The 12,788-nt window shown below is 50.5% G+C and overlaps 5 protein-coding genes across 5 annotated transcripts; 3 read left to right on the top strand and 2 right to left on the bottom strand.

Annotated features, from left to right (window-relative positions):
- Nucleotides 1-232: 232 nt before the first annotated feature.
- AUEXF2481DRAFT_52311 (uncharacterized protein) lies at nucleotides 233-3,055 on the top strand (the record flags this gene model as incomplete). The annotated part of the gene is made up of 1 exon (XM_013486396.1): nucleotides 233-3,055. A coding segment is annotated over one exon (2,823 nt), but the record flags the coding sequence as incomplete, so codon positions are not given.
- A 192-nt stretch (nucleotides 3,056-3,247) lies between these two features.
- Nucleotides 3,248-4,825, bottom strand: AUEXF2481DRAFT_335015 (uncharacterized protein). The gene is made up of 3 exons (XM_013486435.1): nucleotides 4,541-4,825; nucleotides 4,233-4,483; nucleotides 3,248-4,172 (listed from the first exon to the last, which is right to left on the bottom strand). The coding sequence occupies exons 1-3, from the start codon at nucleotides 4,631-4,633 to the stop codon at nucleotides 3,395-3,397; spliced, it is 1,122 nt and encodes a 373-aa protein (XP_013341889.1). The 5' UTR covers nucleotides 4,634-4,825; the 3' UTR covers nucleotides 3,248-3,394.
- A 66-nt stretch (nucleotides 4,826-4,891) lies between these two features.
- Nucleotides 4,892-6,050, top strand: AUEXF2481DRAFT_41997 (uncharacterized protein). Its single transcript, XM_013486351.1, has one exon. It carries the CDS (start codon nucleotides 4,994-4,996, stop codon nucleotides 5,912-5,914), a length of 921 nt encoding a protein of 306 aa, XP_013341805.1. The 5' UTR covers nucleotides 4,892-4,993; the 3' UTR covers nucleotides 5,915-6,050.
- Nucleotides 6,051-6,486: 436 nt separating this feature from the next.
- On the bottom strand, nucleotides 6,487-8,424 carry AUEXF2481DRAFT_6808 (uncharacterized protein; the record flags this gene model as incomplete). Its single annotated transcript, XM_013486261.1, has 2 exons — nucleotides 6,487-8,327; nucleotides 8,379-8,424. The coding sequence occupies 2 exons, from the start codon at nucleotides 8,422-8,424 to the stop codon at nucleotides 6,487-6,489; spliced, it is 1,887 nt and encodes a 628-aa protein (XP_013341715.1).
- A 625-nt stretch (nucleotides 8,425-9,049) lies between these two features.
- AUEXF2481DRAFT_67605 (uncharacterized protein) lies at nucleotides 9,050-12,079 on the top strand (the record flags this gene model as incomplete). Its single annotated transcript, XM_013486405.1, has 1 exon — nucleotides 9,050-12,079. The coding sequence occupies one exon, from the start codon at nucleotides 9,050-9,052 to the stop codon at nucleotides 12,077-12,079; it is 3,030 nt and encodes a 1,009-aa protein (XP_013341859.1).
- Between the last annotated feature and the right edge of the window lie 709 nt (nucleotides 12,080-12,788).

Genomic DNA, 12,788 nt, shown 5'->3' with positions numbered 1-12,788 from the left:
TCGGGGAAGACAAGTGGCAGTACACGTTTCAAAAAAGTTGGTGATAGAATAATTACAACACCTGTCACTTTGAGAAGAGTCATGTTGAGCGTGACTTCGAACTAGACTACGTATCAAGGCCGCTCTCCATTCCTATCGACCTCCCTCCTAAATCACGTTCAAGAAGTGATCGGCCACCTTCTATACACAAGGTACCTCTCCGAGCCTCACAAACATGGCCCACATGAGAGGCATCTCACACCCCTTTTTCTTTTTCGCATTGCTGTTTATTGCATTCGCCTCGACAGCATCTGCAGCATCAGCAGTATTGGGAATTGATTTCGGCGGTGCATACATCAAAGCAGCAATCGTAAAGCCTGGAGTACCACTCGATATCGTCCCCACCAAAGACTCAAAGCGCAAAGAGGCTGCCGTCGTTGGTTTCAAGCCAGTATCTGGATCTGCCCTCGACTTTGGCTCCTACCCCGAGAGACTGTACGGCGGAGATGCTCTGGCTCTCGGTGGTCGCTTCCCTGGCGATGTCTTCACCAACCTCAAGACCCTCCTTGGCCTCGTACCTGGTGACCACGCCGACACAATGATGAGGAACTACAGCTCACGCCATCCCGTAATCAAGTCGAAGTTCGAACAAGAGAAGGGAACCGTCTCATTTGAGTCTAGTGCTTTCAGCTCGTCCGAAAACTCATGGAGTCTCGACGAGTTGCTGGCTATGGAGCTTAAGAACATCCGCACGAACGCTGAGGCCATGTCCGGTGGTAACGGAGGTTCCGTCTCAGATGCAGTCATCGCTGTGCCTGTTCACTGGACCGCAGATGAGAGACGTGCCATCGAGCGCGCCGCCGATTTGGCTGGTATCAACATCATGAGTCTCGTCAGCGACGGACTGGCCGTCGGTATCGACTACGCTGTCAAGCGTACTTTCCCTAGCGTCAGCAAGGGCGAGAAGCCTGAGTACCACATGATCTTCGACATGGGCGCTGGTTCGACCACTGCCACTATCCTCAGATTCCAATCCAAGGACGTCAAGGACATCGGTCGCTTCAACAAGACCATTCAGGAGGTCGCTGTTATGGGCGCTGGTTGGGACAAGACTCTTGGAGGAGACGAACTCAACGCACTCATCGTCGACTACCTGGTCGACAGCTTTGTCGCTAAGCCTCAGGCTGTCAAGGCCGGCATCACCGCTGAAGAGGTCAAGGGTCATGGTAGAACTGCTTCCAAGATCTGGCGTGAAGCTGAGCGTGCAAGAATGGTTCTCAGTGCAAACTCCGAAGTCAGATCAAGCTTCGAGGGCCTGTACAAGGATATCGACTTCGCTACTAAGCTCTCCAGAGCCGAGTTCGAGAAAATGGCTTCGTCCCACGCTGACCGCATCAAGACCCCTGTCCAGCAGGCTCTGGATGCTGCTAAGCTCTCTTTTAAGGATCTCGACTCTGTCATCCTTCATGGTGGCGCCATCAGAACACCTTTCGTTCAGAAGAAGCTTGAGTCGATGACTGGCAAGAACACCGAAGTGCGTGGTAACGTCAACTCGGACGAGTCGGCCGCATTTGGCGCCGCCTTCAAAGCAGCCGGTCTGAGCCCCAGCTTCCGCGTCAAGGAGATTAGAGACATCGAAGCCGCTGTCTACCCTGCTGGCATCAAGTACCCATCAGATGGTAAGGAGAGACAGCAGAAGCTGTTTGTTCCCACTTCCCAGGCTGGACTTGCAAAGGAGATTGCCGTCAAGAATCTTGATGATTTCACCTTCACCATCTTCCAGACCGTTGGTAGCCAAGACCGTCAGGTCACTGAAGTTCAGACCCAGAACTTGACCGCTTCCGTCGAAACTCTGACCACCAAGTTCGGATGCTCCAAGGACGAGATCTCGACCAAGCTCAAGCTTCGCATTAGCCCAATCGATAGCGTTCCGGAACTTGTTTCTGCATCTGTCAGCTGTGAGGTCGACGGTGGCAAGGTTGGCGGTCTTGGAGACTCAGTCAAGGGACTATTCGGCTTCGGATCCAAGAAGGGCGAACAAGAGCCCCTTGGCGAAGCCGAAGAAGTTGAGACCGTCTCTGAGTCAAGCTCATCGTCAGCCAGCTCTTCCAGTGCCTCGAAGGCCAAGTCAAGCGGCTCTGCGACACCTGAGGCCGAGGTCAAGAACAAGAAGCGTACCGAAATCATTCCTGTCAAGTTCGCCACTGTCGTCAAGGGTCTTCCCCAACCCGCACCCGAAGAGATCAAGCGCATGAGAGAACGTCTCACTGCCTTTGATCGCTCTGATATGTCTCGTATTCAGAGAGAGGAGGCTTTGAACGTCCTCGAAGCATACACCTACCGTACCAGGGATCTTCTCGAGAACACCGACTTCATTGGTGCCTCTACCGAGGCCGTTAGATCTCAGCTCACTTCTCTGCTCAGCAGCACCAGCGACTGGCTATATGGTGAAGGCTCTTCTGCCAAGGCTGAGGCTTTCAAGAGCAAGCTTGCTGACCTCAAGGCTATTGTTGATCCTGTTCAGAAGCGCAGAGAGGAAGCTTCAGCACGACCTGAGATTCTCAAGTCGCTGCAGAGTTCTCTTGATCAGACAAAGTCAATGGTCGACGCCATCGGCAAGCAGATTGCTGCTTCGATTTCATCTGCCTCTGAAGCTGCATTGTCAAGCAGCACCAGCACTGAAGCCAGCCCCAGTCCCAGCGCTGCTGATGACTTGGACGACCTTGATGAGCCCGAAACTTTCACTTCTTCTTCGGTCAAGCCCAGCGAGACCCCCAGCATGATGCCCTACACCGAAGACGACCTCACCTCCATCACCAAGGCCTATGAGAGCGTCGCCGAATGGGTCAAGACCAAGATGGCCGAGCAAGACAAGCTCCAAGCTTTCGAGGACCCCGCATTCACAGTCAAAGAGATGGAACTCAAGGCGAAAGAGCTCAACAAGGCTCTCATGGACATGGTGACCAAGAAGATGCAAATGCCCAAGCCCAGCAGTAAGAGCAGTAGCTCTAGAAAGGCTAAGGCCACAAAGAGCAAGAAGGCAAAGTCTAGCAGCAGTGAGACGTCTACGGCATCGGAGTCTGCTTCTGCGAGCCCTTCTGTTGTAGTCGAGGAGAAGGATAAGCCCATTGAGCATGAAGAGTTGTAGAGCACTGTCTTATTTAGCATTAGAATCACAAATGTCGCATTTCTTTTCCACCTTTCAAGATGCAAGATACAAAGCGCATACTAAGCAAAACGATCACTGATCCCTCTGAACAACACAACACGACGAACAAGATTGCGAACAGATGTTGTGATTGCTTGTCAATAGACAAATGTAGTGGTATGCAAGCGTTCTTTGAGATCTAAGCAGCTGTAACGCCACCCAAAGTGTCAAATCGCCAAACTTGCGATTGGATCTTGTTGACATCTCTTATCTCGCACCCACAGCACCATGTGGTACACCCTGTCTCCTCCTCGCAATAGCCTCTCCCATGGCATTTCTAACTTCCACTTTACTCCTGATTGTATTATCGACCAAGAATTTCTTCATCCTACTCCTCATCTCTCTCATGGCGCTCTCGTCATTCGCAAAGGGCGTCATTTCCAAAGCCATCAACATGTTGGATTCACCCTCCAAAGCCCCTGCCAGCGCACCTAACCTCTGCAATTGCTGTTGAGACACTTGATCGTCTGTGGGAGGTGCAGCTTCCAGAGGTCCTAGCAAAGGGCCGATCTGCGAGAATGCGATGAAGAGTGTCAAGATCAGTTTCCTGAGCAGGGAAAGAAGTTGGAAAGGTAAGAATTGTGGATGTAGGGGTATGAATGCCAGAACGGGGTTGACCACTTTGGTCAATATACCCGGGAAAGTGGGCGATGTCAAAGCATGCAATTCAAATATTCCTAGCGTGGCCAAAGCAAAAAACCTCCAGAAAGCGGCTTGCTTGATGTAACCCAAAAAGCCGAGAAGAGTAAGCACACCGGCTGTTCCTGCGTAGTAGACGAACAAGTTGCGAATGCCAGTGGAGATGTAATCAGGGATCGTGGTGCTGCGTTGCCAGGAGAGGATTTCTGGGCCTAGACGGTCGTAGGCGAAGCGTTTTGTTGGGTCCATCAGAACGTCACGGCAAAGTTTTAGGTGCACGTAGTAGGCTTCTGCTATGCTACGGTTGGAATCATTGGAAACTTTGTCGGGGTGGTGGAGAAGTGTTCTGTAATTCAGTCAGCCTTTCTAGACATCTTCTATTAGTCGATTAAATGGGTAAACTTACAGTCTCCTGAAACGACTATTTATGCCTCTCTCCTCGACTCCGAGGTTGACACCGAGGTCTTGGTAGAAGTTCCCAGCCATGCGAAGTTGGAAGTCGGCTTCATAGATTGTGTAGAGAAGGTAGGCTACAATGACTATGATGTTGATCCTTCTGCGATGCTGGACGAATTGTCTCGTGCCCGGCTGAGGTTTCGGGTCACCTGCGCGTATCCAGATGGCATAGAAGGCGGATTGAGCCCATCCTGTCACAAGCTGTGAATTTCAGTCAGCACTCAATTCATTCTGCACCATCCAAACAGCGTTTCTGACAATATTGAAGAGATCGAAACCAAATGTCGAGCAAAGTGAATATACTATCGTATAATTGATTGACTCGATTGCAGCAAGGGGATATTGATCCATGTTGTTCTTTCGTGGATAGAAACATCGAGCGGGAAGAATATTGGAGTGATGAAACTTACTTGTGGCAAGAGATACCAACCAGCTAGCGAAAGCAAATTATCAGACATGCTTGATCTGACGTGGATTGCGAGCAGCTATACTTTGGACTATGTATGCGCGTTCGAGGGTGTAGTGAACGCAAGTGGACACAAGTCATGGTTCAAGAGTGGACACAAAAGCTTGGTCAAGCGCTCGCAACTCCAGCCCCAGCTCCCGTCACGCATGTGAAGCCGCGATCCGAAATTTATTTTTTGATCTCGAGCAAAGAAAGCTATACCACGACTAGTCAATTACGCAACCCACTACAAAAATCCACAAAACATGTCGACAGAAACAAACACACCAAAGTCTGGCAAGACGAAAAAGATCAAGGAGGAAAAATCTGCAAAGAAGCGACGACACGCAGAACAGGACGAGGAGGAACAAGCATCAGCATCAGCACCAGCAACACAAGAGACGACACTCGATCAAGGCTTAGCAAAGCGTCCGCGCATCCAATCGCCAGTCGCGGATTCAACAAGCACACCACCTTTTGTCAAGCAAACCTCATCCTTCTACCTCCCGCTGTCGCCAATCTACCACGCTTTCCCCGTCGACGGCCTCTGCGCCGAGCACATCTCCCCCCTCCTCCTCACCTACCACCCTCCCCTCCGCGGCGTCGTCCTTTCCTACAGCAACCCCCGCCTCTCAAACACCCCCGCCAACGCCCCATCATCCCGCGACGGCCCAGACGCAGAACCAATCGTCCTCGCAAAATCAATCGACGAATACGCAGTCTCCTTTGTCTGGCTGACCGTCGACTTTGTCCTCCTCCGCCCAACCCCCGGTGCCGTAATCGAAGGCTACGTCAGTCTGCAGAATGAGAGTTATCTCGGCCTCGTATGCTGGAATTTCTTCAACGCCGGTGTGGATCGTAAGCGTATCCCCTCGAACTGGCGCTGGGTGCCAAACCACAATGCCAATGCTGGCACAAAGAGCGCTACCGACTGGATGAGAGGATTGCGTAACAAGAGTGATGAGAGCAGTGGCCATTACGTGGATGAGAACGGCAAGAAGGTCGAGGGCAAGGTCAAGTTCACAGTCAAGGACTTTGAGTCAGCACCTAGCACAGAGCGCGAGCGCGGTTTCTTGAGCATTGAGGGTACGCTACTGAGTCCCGAGGACGATAGAGCGTATGACAAGGAACTCAAGGCTGCTAGGAAGGTGCCGAAAAAGAAGAGAGTACCTGCTCTGCATGTTTGAACAAGAGGGTAGTCTCATAGAACAAGATGTGGCTGGTTTCCTTCTATCATTTTCTTTCGTACATAAGCGTTTCTACTTGTATCCACATACCCATCCATCTCTTTTGGAAAGCATGATTCACCGAGCCCTGTACCGAAACAACTCGAAATAGTGTTGCATGAAGGTGGGTTTGTCCCGTCAACGAGAGGGTTTCGTGGAAATCTTGCCCAACTGTGTGCATCTTCCCGAGGAGCAGACATCAAGAGGTGAGGTTGTGAGCTGGATGTAGGTTCCTCTATGACACAAAAGATGTCTTGATTTGATACTCCTCAAAGTTGTCAGCGCTCTATTCTATCTATCTAGTCCCTCCATTCATTGAGAAAAAGCCAGTCCAGCTAGGGTACTTCCCCCTTCTCCTTCAAATTCGTAATACACTCTCAGTCTATGAGATGACAAGTCCGGCTTATATGCTACGCCATGCAATCGCTAATGCTGTGAATGAGAAAGAAGCAAATAGAATAACAAGAACCAGGCGTACAAAGACGTCTAAGCAAAATCAGAGACTTGGAAAAAAGGTGAAACAAAAAAACAGTTTATGCGACAATGCCGTCACCCTCAATCATTTCCTTGAGTATATCACTCCCAGGGCCCTTGAGAGCGGAGACCAGCTCGGCGTGGCCAACACAAGCGGCCATTCTTCTATCGTCACCGGTCGCGGCACCGGAGAATCCAGACTTTGATCTTCTGCTGGGTGTGCAAGAGGGCGTCAAAGGCATAAAGAATGACGATGCACCCTTTGTCTCAACAGCAGATACAAGTGATAATGTCTCCAGACCACTGACCACGTCTCTAAACTCGATGCTGGTCAAAGCATGCAACAGATTCTCGCGATTGCAGAGTGTGCAGTAGGCTTCGTACAGCTGCCTGATGGTAGGTGCAGCGTTGGCGTGCTTAGAGGGAGTCATTGGGAAGGTGACCACGCTAGGCGCCTCGCGCTTCTTCTTTTCGAGAGCCGACAGTGCGCAAAGGACAGCCTTCTGCTGCAGGTTGAGAGATGCCAGACGTTGTGATGCACCGTTGCTGAACACAGCAGCTGTGACCTTGGCGACATGTGCGATTGTTGCTCTTGGCGCAGACTCGAGAGTCAAATGGCTGATTGAAGGGAAGAGAGTGGTTTGGCGAGGGTCCTTGAGTGCAGACTTCTGGAAGGCAGCCAACTTGACGGTGGGAGATGCGAGGTTAAGATTGTCTGCCAGCGGCGTTCTGGACGGACTGTCTTGTAGACGAATACGTGCTTGCTCGACCTTTGTCTCGGACTCAACCATGTCAACGGCTCTTCTACAGATATCGAACGCTTTTCTCAAGTCCCCAGTTTGAGAAGCAACTTTCTTAGAACAGAATTGAATCGCTGCAGGATGCAAGAATGGAATGAAGCTTGGGTCTGTTGATGCAGCACCCAATGCCTTGAGCTTCGATGTGATGATATTGGCGATCTGAGAGGCAGTATACGGCATGAATGGCAACAGATTGGGCTTGAGATTGCGAGACTTCAATCGAGGCAAGAAACGATCAGTAAGATCCAGGGCGTTGGCAATTCCGATAAGAATAAGGCTTGAGGAAGGCTCCATGGACCATTCGAAGAGGCTATACAGAAGTTTGAGATCCAGGTCGACCAGGCGGTCAATCTCGTCCAGAATAACGACGTGTTTCTTGTCTTGTCCGAAGAAGTTGGCACGCAGGCAGTCGAAGTCAGCAGCACGTCCGGGAAGAATCTCCAAGTCCAGATCTTTTGACAGAGTGTTGGCAAGATCCTTAGCCGTCTTGACACTCATACAGTTGACCGTCGCGATGGCCATGTTCCGATCCAGGTCGGATGTGAAGTCTTGACAGATGTTGCCAACAAAAGCACTCTTGCCAGTTCCGGGTGGGCCTGAGATGTATAGACAGCCACCCTCACCAGATTTTAGGCGTTCCGAGATGAAAGTGGAAACCTGCTCCTTCTCTTCTTCTCTTCCTACCAACACACCAGGATCTGTGCATCTTGAGAAGATCTGTCGTGCCTGGTTGTAAACATTGTTGGCCGCGCTGGAGGGAGTGTATGGACTGCGAGGTGTTGCAGGACTGCTAGTAATGAGATGGCGATGTCGTGGGGTGATGGTGATTTTAGAGATAAGAGCATCGTGGTGCCGTGGTGTTGAGGGTGTGGCAAGAAGACTTGACTTTGTAACGGCAGATAGCTTTTCCTTCTTCGAAACGGAGAAATGGGCACTGATCTTATTCGGTGACGACACAAGGCGTTTCGAAGGCGTGGGTGTGGGTTTGAGTTGTGTTGCTGGAGAAGGATTTGGATTGATAAAAGGGTTGTCGTTCTCGTCGATTCCTAGTACGAGAGTCTCGCGACGCTTTGCTCTGGTCTGTCTTTCGCTTTCTGATGCTGTTCATATTGTCAGTCTTCGAGGACGCGTACAGTATTGGTGGCTCCTACCATTTGTTGAACTCCGGGTACGCTTCCCAAGGACTGATGCGGACATAGCTAGTGATGAATGAGGAAGCTACGACTGTGGTTATGATATTATGAATTGAAGAAGATGCAAATGATATGTCCAATGTTCAATGAGTGGGAAGGAGCGACTCGAAGGAGAAAGCGCGTAGAGCGGTGTTGCAGACGCGTAAAGTGTTTCTCTAGCGCGAGACGAGCTAGGGCACGGACTTTTTGGGACGCGATGCATTCCACATGCGTGACGTGCTGCACGGCGACAAGTCGACCAGAATCTAGACTCGTCCATCTGTCTCGCGATCATGGCCTTTGGGAGAAGTAGCCCGCCGCCTTCTCAATCCTCGGCCAAGAAGCAGCAGTCCATTTCCAGCTTCTTCACACCCAAACAAGCTGCCACAAAGGAAACTACCGTGCCCACAACTTCCGTAACCAAGAAACGCGTGTCCGATGCGCCCATTCCTGCGACAATTCCAAAAACCGGTCTCGGAGAGTCGTTTCTGAATAGCAGTCCTCCCAAACCGAAACGTCCGTTCGAAGAGTACAGCGATGAGAATGAAGACTTGCCAGACCCCAAGCGAACGCGCCAGCATGTCGACGACCTCGAGACAGAGCCGCCATTACCAAGCGCAGTACCGCCCCAAAAGCCAGTAGCAGCTCATATGCCCGCGCACGTATCCGACCGTACAGCTAGATATATCTTTTCGAGTTCACAGCCCGATCAAATTCTTCAGGACAACCAAGACGATGACGCTGTTCGTAGACAAAAAGAGCGTTTGCACCAGAAGTTTGTAAAGAAGCTCGGAAGACCTGACAGTCTAGCCGATATCAGACGTCGCAATCACTTCATCGACGAAGACCAACCAGAAGGCGATGATGATCCTGACGAGGAAGAAGAGGAGACACAAAAGCCCGCGAAAGGTAGGAAGGGTCCTGCGGCTCGCAAGTCTGCCAGCAAACTCACGCCTATGGAGAAGCAAGTCGTGGACCTAAAGATGAAACACATGGACACCTTGTTGGTTGTCGAGGTGGGCTATAAATTCCGATTCTTCGGTGAAGATGCTCGCATTGCTGCGAAAGAGTTGCAAATCATGTGTGTACCAGGAAAGATGAGGTTTGACGAGCATCCTTCAGAGGCACACCTTGACAAATTTGCCGGAGCCAGCTTTCCTGTCCATCGCTTGCACGTTCATGTCAAGCGTCTGGTCTCGGCTGGACACAAGGTCGGAGTCGTTCGCCAGCTAGAGACCGCTGCACTGAAGAAGGTCGGCGATAATCGCAACACTCCCTTCGTCCGCAAACTCACAAACTTGTACACCAAGGGTACATATATCGATGACATAGAAAATTTGGATGGCCCAACCGCTGCACCAGCCGGGGGCGCTCCTGCGACTGGCCATCTTCTCTGCTTGACCGAGGCCAATGCTGGTGGTTCTGGCACAGACGAGAAGGTGCATCTCGGCATCGTTGCTGTCCAGCCCACTACAGGCGATATAATCTACGATGACTTCTACGATGGATTCATGCGAAGTGAGCTCGAAACTCGTCTGCTTCACATCGCACCTTGCGAATTTCTTATCGTGGGTACTGTGTCCAAAGCAACAGAGAAGTTGGTCGAGCATCTTTCGGGTAGCAGAACGAATGTTTTTGGTGATCGCGCACGTGTAGAACGCACTGAGAAGCCAAAGACCTTTGCAGCTCAGGCATACTCTCACATATCAGACTTCTATGCTGGCAAGATGCAATCGGATGAGTCGTCAGAAGAGAAGACAGCCATGCTCGATAAAGTGCATCAGTTATCTGAACTTGTCACCATGTGTCTTTCGGCCATGATAACTCATCTGACTGATTATGGTCTCGAGCATATCTTCGATTTGACCAAGAACTTCCAGTCGTTCAGCGCACGATCTCACATGCTACTGAACGGCAATACACTCTCATCGTTGGAGATCTATCGAAATCAAACGGATTACACAGAACGAGGCAGTCTGTTCTTTATCCTAAATCGGACAAAAACTCGTTTCGGTCAGCGCCTTCTACGCAAGTGGGTTGGTCGTCCACTGCTTGATCAACAGCAGCTGCAGAATCGAATTGGTGCTGTGGAAGAGCTTTTAGACAGCGACCGAGCGATTCCTACTGACCGAATAAAGAATCTCATCGCTCATGTAAGAGGCGACTTGGAAAAATCGTTGATCAGAATCTACTACAAGAAATGCGCGCGCCCTGAGTTGGTGTCTGTACTGCAAACTTTGCAGATCATCTCAAATGAGTATTCACACGTCAAGACTCCGGAGGACTCTGGCTTCAGGTCGCAATTGCTTGCCGAAGCTATCGCATCCTTGCCAATGATATCTGAAGATGTCATCTCTTATCTCGAGAGAATAGACCTCCAAGCAGCCAAGGACGACGACAAGTACTCTTTCTTCCGTGATCAGTATGAAACTGAGGAAATCACAGACCACAAGGTCGGCATAGCCTGTGTCGAACACGATCTTGACGAACATCGCGCCGAAGCCGCGAAGACTCTCAAGAAGAACGGCAAAATCACCTATGTGACTGTCTCTGGCATCGAGTTCCTGATCGAGATCGAAAACATCCATCTTAAGAATGTACCCGCTTCATGGACCAAAATCAGCGGAACCAAGAAAGTGTCTCGCTTCCATACACCAGAAGTCGTCAAGCTGATCCGCGAGCGTGATCAACGTAAAGAAGCTCTTGCCAATGCGTGTGATCTCGCCTTTGCTGAGTTACTTTCTGAGATCGGCTCTAGGTACCAGACTTTCCGTGATTGCATTCAGTCACTAGCAACTCTTGATTGTCTACTCTCGTTGGCGGATATTGCAAGCCAGCCTGGCTATACCAAGCCCGAGTTCATTACCGACAGTGATGAGGTCCGTCTCGAAATCAAAGGAGGTCGTCATCCGATGGTTGAGCAAATGCTTCTCGACTCGTATGTGCCCAATGATATCGAGTTGTCGTCTAAAGAGAGAGCTCTTCTCATCACTGGTCCAAACATGGGCGGCAAGTCATCCTACGTCCGCTCGGTAGCTTTGATCGGTATCATGGCACAGATCGGAAGTTGGGTTCCCGCATCGCACGCAAGACTCACTCCCCTCGATGCTGTGTTTACCCGCATGGGCGCATTCGACAACATGCTCAAAGGCGAGAGTACATTCATGGTCGAACTTTCCGAGACTTCGGACATTCTCAAGCAAGCCACACCTAGATCACTGATCATCTTGGATGAACTTGGTCGCGGCACGAGTACTCATGATGGTGTGGCGATTGCACAGGCAGTCTTGGACTATGTGGTTCGAGAGACCAAAGCACTCACACTGTTCATCACGCATTACCAAGCACTTTCACGAATGGCCGAACGCTATGCAGCGAGGAAGCTCCGTAATGTTCATATGCGCTTTACCGAGGAAGTCGCTGGTGACGATCATACGGATATCACTTTCCTGTATGAAGTTGGCGAAGGCGTCGCACATCGTAGTTATGGCTTGAATGTTGCAAGACTCGCTGGACTGCCGAAGGATGTACTTGATGTGGCAGCAGTCAAGAGTACACAGATGGAAGAAGAGGCGAACCGACGGAAAATGGCGCACTTGTCGCGAGTACTATCTTCTACTCTAGAGGACGAGCAGCCTGCGAACCTTGAGCTACTTGTTGCTGGTCTGGACATGATGTAACGGTATTGTGAATTGATGGGAGTACGATCGGTATGCTAGTGCAAGCTTCGACTACTATTGCTCAGAGAAAAAAAAGTCCTCGCTATGCTGTTGAACGAACACACACTCACTGCACTGAGAGATGGTAGACAACGCGAGAAACAACAATTCAGCGGATTCACAATCGTTAACCAGAAATCACATCAGCTGTTGTCATAATAATACCTCGTATGATTGACTGGTCAAGGGTATCATATATACAAGGGGTCCAAAAGCAAAAAAAAGTATCACCATGGGCAGGAATCGAACCCGCGACCGCCTTGGATCTAGACTGACACGAACGTGGAGTAACAACGAATGACCACGCACGTGTTAAGACCACGGGTTCTTGGACCACTACACCACCACGGCTATTCTGCTTATGAGAGGGACCTTGGGAGCCCGAAGATATAGGTTGCGTGTCAAAGTGGGGCACAGCGGTGGTTGTGACAGGAAACTAGGGGGAATGAGTTAGTTGTGATGGGGATGGAAGCTGAGATGTGCGATTGTGGAGTATTTGAAGCCTGTACACCCTAAGGAGCGTGATGCCAGTATGATCATATGTACATCTTGGTCCTATGTTTGGACTGTGCGTGTAGCGCTTGGATTGGATAATCTCTGCCCAACAACTCGAGCCATCGACTTTGGTTGACACGGAGTTAAGTTCCAACTGTCTCTTGTTGGCGCAGTT

The sequence above is a fragment of the Aureobasidium subglaciale genome, assembly GCF_000721755.1.
Source record: "Aureobasidium subglaciale EXF-2481 unplaced genomic scaffold scaffold_17, whole genome shotgun sequence".
NCBI classification, from domain to species: Eukaryota; Fungi; Ascomycota; class Dothideomycetes; order Dothideales; family Saccotheciaceae; genus Aureobasidium; species Aureobasidium subglaciale.
Note: the sequence above shows the minus strand (reverse complement) of the source record. Positions and strands in the feature narration are given on the sequence as shown.

Coding starts and splice junctions, on each gene's coding strand:
- AUEXF2481DRAFT_335015 (XM_013486435.1), bottom strand. CDS start 4,633: ATGGATCAATATCCCCTTGCTGCAATCGAGTCAATCAATTATACGATA. Junction 4,484..4,540: donor GTTTCGATCTCTTCAATATT/GTCAGAAACGCT, acceptor TGAAATTCACAG/CTTGTGACAGGATGGGCTCA. Junction 4,173..4,232: donor AATAGTCGTTTCAGGAGACT/GTAAGTTTACCC, acceptor ACTGAATTACAG/AACACTTCTCCACCACCCCG.
- AUEXF2481DRAFT_41997 (XM_013486351.1), top strand. CDS start 4,994: ATGTCGACAGAAACAAACACACCAAAGTCTGGCAAGACGAAAAAGATC.